The sequence below is a fragment of the Spea bombifrons genome, chromosome 2, assembly GCF_027358695.1.
Source record: "Spea bombifrons isolate aSpeBom1 chromosome 2, aSpeBom1.2.pri, whole genome shotgun sequence".
Lineage (NCBI taxonomy): Eukaryota > Metazoa > Chordata > Amphibia > Anura > Pelobatidae > Spea > Spea bombifrons.
Window position 1 is genome coordinate 39,358,570 of NC_071088.1, and position 12,249 is coordinate 39,370,818.

General features: G+C 41.7%; 1 protein-coding gene across 1 annotated transcript in view; it reads right to left on the reverse strand.

Moving 5' to 3' along the window:
• The window catches only part of ST7L (suppression of tumorigenicity 7 like), a 67,864-nt gene extending 59,607 nt beyond the window's left edge, over positions 1 to 8,257 (reverse strand). The window contains exons 1-2 of the mRNA XM_053457587.1: positions 8,057 to 8,257; positions 5,967 to 6,049 (exon numbers count right to left, since the gene is read on the reverse strand). Coding sequence (XP_053313562.1) covers positions 5,967 to 6,049; positions 8,057 to 8,225 — 252 coding nt within the window. The 5' untranslated portion in view covers positions 8,226 to 8,257. The remainder of the gene's footprint in view (positions 1 to 5,966; positions 6,050 to 8,056) is intronic.
• Positions 8,258 to 12,249: the final 3,992 nt, after the last annotated feature.

Sequence of the window (12,249 nt, forward strand, 5' to 3'; positions counted from 1 at the left end):
GTATGCCTTTTGACCCCCTATGTGCCACTCTGCCTCCAGAAATGCCTTATACCCCTATATCCCATTCTGGCATTTAGGGGGTTAAAATGCATTTTATGGGGCAGAGTGGCATATAGGGAGGTATAAGGCATTCCAGGAGGCAGAGTGGCATTAAGGGAGTTAAAAGGCATTTTTACCCCCCTTAGAAATGCCTTATACCCCTATATGCCACTCTGGCATTTAGGGGGTTAAAAGCCATATTATGGGGCAGAGTGAAATAGGGAGGTGAAATGCCCTATATGCCACTCTGCCCCATAATATGCTTTTTAACCCCCTAAGTGCCATTGTGGCAAATAGGGGTATAAGGCATTCCAGAAATGCGGTGCAGGGGATCTGGATCTTAGTCTCCTAATCAGACCTCTATTTGAGGTCTGATTAGAAGACGACCCCGATTAGAAGACGAGGGGTATTTTTCAGAGCATTTGCTCTGAAAAAAACCTCGTCTTATAATCGAGCAAATACGGTATATCATGCCCATAACATTAGGGGAGTCTGCGATACCTGTGTGAGGGTGTGAGGAGGTGGGAAGGGGCATATCCTGCACGGCAAGTGGGTGGGCCATCAGTGTGATCACCGACCTACTGTACCTGAACAGCTACCTCACAGCACTCGACAGCACAGTGTTGTGAGGTGGACATGCCAGAGCTGCAATGGAGGTCTGTACCACAACAGCCCTGGGCCGTTCAGGGGAGATCCAAGAATCTCCCCCAACTGGTCCACGATCATCCCCTATCCGCAAAAGTTGACAGTGGTGTAGGTAACCAGGACAAAGGTTGAAAATCAGGACTGTCCCGTGAAAACAGTACAGTTGAAATGTACAGTTGTATGTACCATACAAAACCACCCTGGCACAAAGTCTGAAACACTGCACTGTATAATTAGTACAATGGATCTTAAGTATTAAATATGGAATGAATACCAAAATATTGGGCGGGGGGCGGTTGCATAGTGATGACGACAAAAAAAAACACAGCAGGCACAATGCCTTTTTGTAAACAGAAGCTATACTACCACTTGTCACAAACATGTCAAATATCTCCCAAATTGCATCATAAACTGTTGTAATCTCAAGATGCCATCACTTTTTGATATTTTGACATTTGGGACAGCTTTATACACAGCCCCTACTGTACCCCTGTGTACTTTCACCAAGACCAAATCATAGAAAGGTGTAATAATAAATCTCACACTGTACAACTAATGCTATTTTAGGAAAGAACAAGGATATTAAATTAATCTTCTACAATTTAAACAAATAAAATTCTGATATTAAGGCTATACAGAAGCAAGTATATTGCTATATAATAAAAATAATTGTATTGTTTTTTGGATAAATCTATCTCCGCTTCAGGAGGTGTAATCTGGTATGTATTTATACCCATAATGCACCATTCATACATTGGCGCATGATGCCCATCAAAATCACGCAGTAAATATAAATACATTAGCTGAACAGATTGAGTGGATATGCAATAAGAGATTACTATACAGATCAAAAGCCAACCAACAAGCTTTTCATCGGGATATGTGAGCTACAGAACTATAGTGAAAGGACTCCCTCTAGGGGAGGAATCGGAAGACAGCATTGTCCTTTATTAACTGGGTTAAACATTGCAGTCATGTATTATCATCATATGTGTCTATTCACTAAAAGGGAGTGTGTTTCAGCTCCAACCTCAGTGAGATTCTGCTGCAAAATAATCTAGTTAAACCAGTGAAATTTCCTAACCCATTGAATTACGTATAATACTGGACAGGCTTGGCCTTCTTGCTGGAGAAACCAGACAGCAATGCCTCTTCAAAATGAATACTAAAGTCAAGGACCTGAAACGCTCTCTTTTGTGAATAAGACATACTGGTATGAAAGGAGGAGAGGGCCCTACTCTTGCAATCTTACAATCCCCAAAAGAGTATTCTGGGAGTATTTGCAAATGCTCTGAAAAATACCCCTCGTCTTATATGCGAGATTGTCTTATAATCAGACCTAAAATAGAGGTCTGACTACAAGACAAAGATCCAGATCCCCCGCAGTGCTGCAGGGGACCTGGATCCTCCTCTCTGGCAGCCTCTGCTGCTGCCAGCACTTCCTCTGGGGGCTTCTATGACAGAGTGCCGGCGTGACATGAACTTCTGGTGTTCCATCATAGAAGCCCCAGTGGAAGTGCCGTTGTCTGCAGATGTTCATCGCGCAGATGTTCACCGGGTGCCACAGAGGAGGATCCCACGCAGCTCTGCAGGGGACCTGGATCCTCCTCTCCGGCAGCCGGCGTTGCCTACGTGCAAACGTCCACCAGCTGCCCCCACTAGACACCAGGGAGTCTGAAGCACACAGGGGACAAGTCTGGGGAAATATTGGTAACTCGGGGGGGGGGGCAGAGTGGCATATGGGGGGTTAAAAGGCATTTATGTAGGCAGATCGACATACAGGGGGTTAAAAGGCATTTCAGGGAGGCAAAGGCACATAGGGAGGTATAAGGCATTTCTGGGGGGCAGAGTGGCATATAAGGGGGTATAAGGCATATCTGGGGGGCAGGTTGTCAAGCCTGGTGCAGGTGTGCATAACTGGTTGGCAAATAAAATGAAACAAAAAAATCATTTTTCTCAATCATAGTTTTTATTAAATATGAAGAAATAGTTTACATGTAAATTAATATTTACTAGTAAAACATTTTTCCTATAGGGTAGTCTTATACTCAGTGTTTCTTTTTTTCCTAAATTAATATTACAATTTTTGAGGGTTGTCTTATAATCGAGCAAATACGGTTAGTTTGTTTCTACATGAAAAGGAAACACCATACAGGCTGTACTAGTTTTTTATGGTGTTTTGCAACTTTTATTTTACAATAGTATAATAGTACTTTGAAGCAAATGTAAACAAATACTTTTTAATAAAGTATTAAAACAATAAAAAGCCAACAAACCAGCACAAAACACACACAATGTTATGTAACTGAAGCCTAAAAGATCACTTACTTTCTAAAAATGTATTCCACAAAGCAAATTCATTGTAGGAATAGACTAAAAATGGACATGTTTTTGAAAAAATTAACTGTATGAGCAAGTATGCGTGATTAAGGGAATGAATAAGTATCTGTGAATGAATGAGTGAATGAATGTTTGTGAATGAGTGTGTGTGTGATAGCATGGATGCGTAAGTGTGTGGTGGGTAGCATGGCATAGGGAGCCTGTAATCACACTCCTATCATGCCCAGGTTGTAGCATGTACTGGCTGCCTGGGTATGATAGGAGTGGGATTGCTGTTAATTATATATATATTATATATTGGGGGGGTTTTGTCCAATTTTGGTGTGTTAACCATACTTATTAAAAGTAACACACCAAAATTGTAAAGAAAAATTAAATAACAATATTAATATATCTATATATATATATATTATTGTTAACACTCCTATCATGCTAAATCAGTCAGTACATGCTGGAATCTGGGTATGCCTGAGCATGATAGGAGTGTGATTAGTGTTAACAATTATATATATATATATATATATATTAATATTGTTATTGCATTGTTTTGTCCAATTTTGGTGTGTTACTTACTTTTAATAAAAGTGTGATTTTTTTTTTGGGGGGGGGGGGGGTTCAGTTTCGGTCCAGAATTTTCATGTTGATGCATCCTAATATATACACATACACTCACTGGCCACTTTATTAGGTACACCCGTTCAATTGCTTGTTACCACAAATAGCTAATCAGCCAATCACATGGCAGCAACTCAATGAATTTAGGCATGTAGACATGGCCAAGACAACTTGCTAAAGTTAAAACCGAGCTTCAGGATGAGGGATTTAAGTGACTTTGAACGTGGCATGGTTGCTGGTGCCAGGCGGGCTGGTCTGAGTAATTTAGAAAGTGCTGATCTACTGGGATTTTCAAGCACAACCATCTAAGGTTTACAGAAAACGGTCCGAAAAAGAGAAAATATCCAGTGAGCGGAAGTTGTGTGGACGAAAACGCCTTGTTGATGCCAGAGGAGAATGGGCAGACTGGTTCGAGATGACAGAAAGGCAACAGTAACTCAAATACCCACCCGTTACAACCAAGGTATGCAGAATACCATCTCTGAACGTCCAACACGTCGAACCTTAAAGCATACGGACCAAAATCTCTGAGGAATGTTTCTAGCACGTTGTAGAAAGTACGCCACGAAGAATAAAGGCAGTTCTGAAAGCAAAAGGGGGTTCAACCCAGTGCTAGCAAGGTATACCTAATAAAGTGGCCAGTGACTGAGTTGCATCTTTAATTCAATGCATTTGATAGCATAGATGACCCTGGAAATTTCAGTGTGGTCCATATTGCAAATGCAATTTGTCATGCAGGAGATGTGTTCAGCACTCACCACCGGTCAGCAACCTGGTAGGGACAGGGTGGTGAGTTTAGCGAGACCCATGTGAGAATGCGCAAAACGTTCTCCCATAGATTTCACTTATCATCCGAACAAAGCACCACGGAGGAGGCAGCTCACTGAGTGAGCGTGTGTGAATGCGCATTACTGTGACTGAGGGAGAGAAGGAAACAAGGTTTTGTTCAATTTATACATCATTGCGGAGTGGGCAAGTGAGTTACAATTTAATTCTTTTGAGGCCAATACTGTGTGTAACCTAGATAAATGATTTACAATATTTTCTTTAAGAAATGTGTATTGATGGTACAATAGTTCTTTGTTGAAGGGTTGGTTGGGTGAGGTCTCATTACCAATATTCCTTTAGACTGGACACTTAAGCTTGAACATTTTCTTCTCATCTCAAGTGTGGTAGCAGATAGCCTTTGTAATTTGGACAAAGACCTTTATAATTGTTCAACATATCTGCTTACAGGTTTGGCATTGCATACTGATACTTTTTTGCCTCTGCATAGACCACCCACAGCCCGACGGATCTATGGTAAACGCTCCCGTTTCGTAGCAGATGACTCTAGACTTCACCATTCCATTAAGCAATGCAACCCAGTTGTGACTGTGTCCCGAGTCATAGCGGACCTAGGCACTTTGCAACAACTCCACTGTCTGAAAGTGTTCTGAAAGGTCTAAGGAGTAAGGAATTGTGCTCCCTGCTGCCCAGTGATAGAGTGTGCTGTGATCAGATATATTTGTGTGTGCATGTGTGTGTTATATTCCATTCCCTCCATTCAATAAGTCTGAGGTCAATCTCTGGTCAACTCAACCACTGGAACAGCCTAGAAATTCTAAATATTTAATGGTGTTTCCTTTTTTTAGGCTTATCAGCAAGCACACACATCTTAATGTCTACTCTTTTAATACCTGCGACTGTACATACATTGACTTATTATTTATTATTATTTGTTGTGTTGGACAATAGAGTTGTTCACAATTATCACGATTCCCCACTGACTCATGGCAGCTTAACTCTGAAAGTAAGGAAACCAATTCCTGTCCAAGTTTCTCTGTAGCTTTCAATCTACTTTCCATTAAGCCACCCTGGAAAGTCTATTGTTACAACTGGGTAACTTGGCAGACTTCACCGAAAATCACTTGCCGGCACTCAACGACAGCACTTCAAACAGCAATGTGACTGTTTACAAATCAAATTGCTATTGTTGGTCACTGAGTATCCTATTCAGTTCTGTTGTTGCATTCAACCTCTATCAAAAAGATAGGCGTCTCAGACCATAGTCAGTCAGGTTCACATTAGTTAGGAAAGTTGCCCAATTACAGCCAATTCGGTCAAGTCGCCCAGAGCAAGACCACGTTCAACTGATACCTTGGCACATCTTGGCCAAGGGTTTCATGTTCTGTTGAGTTTTCCCAAATTTGGTTAGTAATTTAGACCAAGTTCAGGTCAGTGAAATCCTAAAGAGATCATTGTTACCCGTTCAGTTGTGATTAGATTATTGAAGACTGTTCTATTCTGTCAATGGTTAATAAATTAAGTAAACACAGAATACATACCAGTATTAATCCAGATATGAGTGATGATGTGCCTGTGAGTGCAACATAGAACTTCGGAGTCAATGTGTTGATAAAACCAGTCACTAAAATAAAGGAAAGTTACGTTTTTATTATCCTTAAAGCAGCTTTGCATGCATTATGGTTAAAAAACCCCAAAAGGCTTACTTGCCATATTTCTCAAACCATTCTTTAGCTAGGCAGATTGACTGCTCTTTAGATAACTTCATACATGAGACACATAATTAGGGCTGCAATTTAAGATTATTTTCATAAATAGATCAGCTGGCCGATTATTTTTTCAATTAATCGGATTAAAAAAAACAATATGCAAATGTTGTCGTTTATTTAAAATAATTTAATGAACAAACTGGGTGTTACAAACAGCATAATAAAAAACGGAAAATTTACATTAACATGTGTCATTGTGCACACAACACTTTTCTTTATCACAATGGCATTTCTCTAATCGCCTTCTTATATTACTATTACATAATAATACAAGCTATATTTTAAAGGCACAAGAACCCAAACACAATATTTCTCAAACTAGGTTGTAATACCTAATAAAGTTTTACTGGTAAATATTAATTCACATGTAAACAATTTTTTCATGTTTAATTAAAACTATGATTGAGAAAAATGCATTTCTTGTTATTATTTCCTTTTATGTGCCACTCCGCCCCCTCAGATATACCTTATACCCCCCGATACCCACTCTGCCCCCCCACGCTCCAGACTCCCTGGTGTCTAGTGGGGGCAGCCGATGAACGTCTGTGCGATGTCCGTAGACAACCTCAACTGATACCCGCGACTTCCAGCGGGGCTTCTATCACTTGATAAGAGACATCAAGCCTTATCTGATCCAAGGCCATATCTTAGGTTTGGGATAACTTTATTCCTACCACAAGAACGTTAAAAATCCCTCCCTATCTTACCACTTTAGGTGGAATGATATACCCTATACCAATCACCCAGTTTCCATCCATAATGCTGAATTTCTTGGCAACAGCACAGTTTGATTTAGGGTTCTGAAAGTCAAACTGGTCTGCATGCACCCAAGAAAAAACTTGAGGATCAGCATCCAAGGCAGGGGTGTCCAACCTGCAGCCTTCCAGCTGCTGCAGGACTACATCCCCCATACTCCTCAGCCTGCCCTTTAGCTGAAAGAGCATTATGGGAGATGTAGTCCTGCAGCAGCTGGAGGGCCACAGGTTGTTCACCCCTAATCTAAGGTAACCCATTCTGACACAAAACATACTGGATCTAATATAAATGATATTCATTTTGTCGCATTTTTGGCTTAAACTAGTCATCAAATGACACAAAGAAGTGAGACATTTTCCCCCATATATTTATATAAATCTTAACCTCACATGTTGCCAGTTGCAATATTCCCATTACCAGTTAGCGCCCTAAATATAGTAACTGGGGAAAAAAAATATTATTTCTTTCAAAAAGATATAGAAAATTAGGCAAGATCCATAGACTACATTAGGTAGTTAGGAATTGTGCCTTTTCATATCCTACGATACCAGACAAAAAAAAACGTTCTTCAATAACCCCAAACCACATAAGATGCTAAAGCCTGCTTATCAGTGTATAAAATGGCCCATCCTCTTACAAAGCAGTGACTTCAGCAGTTTACTTCTGAGACCATGGCTACCATGGTAGCCTCTTAGCAACGCTGTCAGATGAGGTATGCCAGCTGCTTTTTGGGGTGTAGTATATACAGCACCTATTTATTTGCCTTGCTGTCAGCCTGCAGTGAACAAGCTTCTACAAATGATTATTCACATAATTTTTCAACTAATATTAATCCTATTAAAACAACGACAGGATTTGCCCATATAAGACGGCTGGTGTATCATAAGAGCATGTCATTTTACTAGAACCTTGTATTACTAAAGATAAATCCTTATGCTAGCTGCGACGCTTCGGTTGCTAAGCAACAGCCTACACCTCCAGCTAAAAGGAGAAACCTACGATGCTTCTGTTGCTAGGCATTAACCTGCCCATCAACCTCGAAACTATATGTTGCCGAGCAACCGATCGGGATCCAGGCCCAAGTAAAGAGAGCTCGCTTCACTCACCAGCCACTACAGTCTCGTAGAGACGAAGCGGCGCTCTGAAATGGTAAAGAAGCACCAGCGCGACAAGGAGTAACAGCAACCAGGCGTACGGCCAACAGCGGGAAAGACAACCTTTGAGCCTTCCAAGAAACGAAGGGCTTGAGGCGCCGGAATAAATGGCGTCCGCCATCTTGGTTGTTTCCCCTATCCCCCCCCCGTTCTGGGCGTGGCCACTATCTGACGGGATGGTGGCTGAGGTCCAAGCCCTTGTCACGATACGTAGGCGTGGTTACTGGATAGCGGTGTGAGGCTTGTTGGGTGGGGCTCCTGTGGCTGAATGTCAGCGATCGCCTTGTAACAAAATGTAACTTCTTTAGTAGTTGATGGTTTTATGCATCATCATTGTAGTTTGAGCTTTATAAGACACCCGTATATTGCAATAAAATGTATAGAAACAGAAATGTATTCATGTATTAAAGTGTGTAAGTGAAATACAGGATTATTCTTAAACTAGCCATCCATAGGTATACATGGGAATTTATAAGATTAAAAAAAAAAAAAAAGAGCACTAAGACATCTTGTGTGGTTCACATTTTCTTAAAATAAAGCTGTGTGTCATACAGTAATCTGGAAGTGGAAGGGTTAAACGTGTTGCGTGATGAAAGGAACCTCTCATGCCAGCTATCATTGTGATGCTACAATGGAAGCTGCATATATTACAGCGGTAACAGTCATTTTGAAGGGCCATTCCAAGACTGACTTCCTGGCAAAGTGAACTGCAGAGTGTCGGTTACCGGCAAAGAGATTTGCAGAGCGTCAGGATTTTAGCAGGAGATCTGTGAACTCTATTTAGGGTTTGGATATTTTTTTATTATTATTATATATGACATCTTAAGGTCAGTGAATCCAAATAATATTTTTTTTTTTTGCTGAAATGTAGTCAGAGTTAACCTCTTAGTGCCCAGAGGGAAGGGCAGTTCTTCAAGCCATGGTTCCCCAGAGGTTTCCTCCTGCAAATGGGGGTTTTCCTCTCCTGTGTGCTAAAGAATGACTTTTCGTGAGTCCAGAGGTAGCTCCTTTTCTCTCCCCCGTCCCATCTGTACATTGTTTTCTATTATATAATAAAGCTTTGATTGTCCCCATAATCATTGTTGTCTATGAGATTTTTTTAAATCCTAAAACCGATTAATCATCTTTGGTTAAAATTTATTCTATCCTACTGGTGGAAGATAAATGGAACAGCCTCCCAGTGGAAGTGGTAGAGGCTAATACAGTGAAGGACTTATTACATGCATGGAATAGACATATGGCTATCCTAAACCAAGATGAGATCAAGCAGTGATTAAGGTCTGAATTTTTATATGAGAAAAAAAGGCCAGACTAGATGGGCAGAATCAACGTTGCCCAACTTTGTTGTTGTGAAGGACTGGATTTTATCGGACCAACAACAAAAAAAAAAAAAATATATTCTCACTCATACACTGTCATCATGGATCTACAGCCATACCTTGTCCGGAAACTTTCCTTAGGGCCACCAATCATTCTGAGCTAATAGAAAAGTGGGACATCTAGGAAGGGAAGTGGAACAGATTGGTTTGAAGCCATTAACCTGTTTTTGGGTTCCTTGAGGACATATAAATGGTGTATTACTGATATGATATATATATTTTTTTTACCTAATTCAGAATTATTCATACCAGTGAAATGGTTAATCACTCCTTTTACAGTAGGTATAGCCAGAACTTTACAAACCTCCTGCTGTTCTGTCGGTTTTGTGTATTGAGAAAACCTGCAGGACACTTGCACACTTACACGCTCACGTTAAAACATCCTCCACAGCCTTACCTTGTCCAGAGCCTTTCCTTATAGAACAATGTGCAAGCAGCAGCCATATTACATCGAGGTAACACTGGGCCAGACCCTGCCCCTTATCCAGTTGGTTGCCCCAGACCACACATGAATACATTCTGAGTTGCATGAGCATACGTGGGTACTTTCTAAATCAGCTGCCACTGAGATTCTGGAAATATTAACCCTTCAATAGCCCGTCATAAAGATTTTATGTAGTAACTCGCCAAATGTGTTAACCAAATGACACCAATGCTAGTCCTCATGGAAACCTTGACTTGTCATTATTTAAAGGTACATTTAATTGAGTCACCTACATTCAAGCAGACACGTCCACCATGATATACTGGAAGCAAAAGCAGTTATTGGGTGTCTTCTATATGATTTTGGTAGTGTAGAATAGGAAGGAGTCAGCTCCAGACTGTGTTACCCTGATATTTTGGCCCCTCACCCTGAGATTGGGGCAAAAACCTTGAGAGTTCCTGGCTATTGCAATCAGAGATCCCTTCCCGGTCTTTATTCTCCTCCTGTGACTTTCCAGCAAGCGTCAGCATTGACACCTTAAGGAAGGGAATGCCCGAATATGAGATCAGCTGCCATTCAATGCTGGCTTCTGCTGACAGGGGACTCCAGGCTATCAATAGACAGCCTGATCTCCCAACACTGCTGAATTATTAAATCCCTTCTCCCACCTTACAGTCAATCTGTGTTCAAGGAGACAGCACTGGAATTGTCTGGAAGTGAGTATATCACATGCAACGAGATTTAGCATTTAGCTGAAGATTGGGCAAAAGGGCAAATGTATATAGAAGGATTCTGCCTCCCATTCATTGCAAAACATACATGAAAATGTAAAGGGACCATGCAGCTATCATGTGCATTAAAGCATTTATGGATAGTTGTTCCCAGTCCAAAAAGGGGATAAATAATAAAATAAATATATATATATTTATTTATTTTTTTAAAAGTGCCGCTTAGTGCAGGGCTTGACAAATTTGTTGTGAATCTAGGCGCCAGGTAAAAAAGTTAGGAGCCAGGATTTTTTTTAAACTAACAGATGGTCAGGAGTGATCTGATCATCATCAGCCCACTTACTAAACTCACAGCATTTGACCTGGAAGCACCCTGGACTTTCAGGTCAGTGCTGGTTTTTTTTTTATTATTATTATTTTTTTAACCCTTTCAATGCTGATGTTCCATTGGAGCACAACATTGACTGATATTTAGTCCCCACAAGCTTGTGGGGACAAATGTTAACCCCTGCAATGCCACGAATGTGTCATACACAATTTTGGCATTGAAGGGGTTAACGCTGCACTGTCGCTCTCAGGGAGCGATCAGACAGCAGGGGGGTGTTGGGGCTGCTCTCCACACTCATGGGGAGACCAAAGAACCCTCTCCCCTGTCCCTGAAGCTGCCTCTGGCAGCTGGGACTCAATTGCTGGTCTATAGACCAGCCATTGCAGGGGGGAGTCTCTGATGACTGCTGTAGGCTTCCGTGCCTACAGGAATCATCAAAGAGCTTGTGGGGGCTCGTTTTTGCTGTTGCTGGTCTGCCTGGGCTTCCAGGCAGACCACCAGCAGCAGAGCCCCTTACAAAAACGGGAATTAACCCCTAAATGCCGCATTAAAGGGGTTAACGCTGCACTGTCGCTCTCATGGAGCGATCAGGCAGCAGGGGGGTGTTGTGTCAGGTCCCCACACTTGTGTGGGGACCCAATCAACACACAACCTCCTTCCCTGAAGCTGCCTGTGGCAGCTGAAAACGCGATTGCTGGTTTTGCAGCAACCACGTTTTCAGCCTACAGGCTCACTCCGTGGGAGTGGTCTCAGGCTCGGGGGCGGGCTCGGAGTGGCTGTGCTTTCTGCCCAGACTCCTGGGCAGACAGCAACAGCAGCGCCCCCCTGTGGTGACTCAGCCTCTTACATCCACATTTTTTTCTGGATGTAAGAGGCTGACAAAACCTAGGCGCCAGGACAACATTTTCTGTCGCCATGGCGACCTGGCGCCTGGGATTTGTCGAGCCCTGGCTTAGTGTACCATTATAACAAAAAAAACAATAAAAAAAATATAAACGTGAGGTATGACTGTAATAAGGAGATGTTGCTGAACATAAATTGGGTTATCGTTCGGCTTACAGTATAGCAAAATTCCATCATTACAATTATGTTGTATGTACTTCTATGATTCTCCTGAAGGGGTTAAACACTTACTAGAAACCCACGTTGCCCAAGCATTCTCTAACCAGTCTCCTTCCCCTTGAACTTCCTAATAAAAGTTATATATATTAAGCTGAACACGTCTCCAGGTCAGAAAATTACTGGGCCCGAGGAAAGGGCAAAAGGGGTCACCATCATATGTGGGA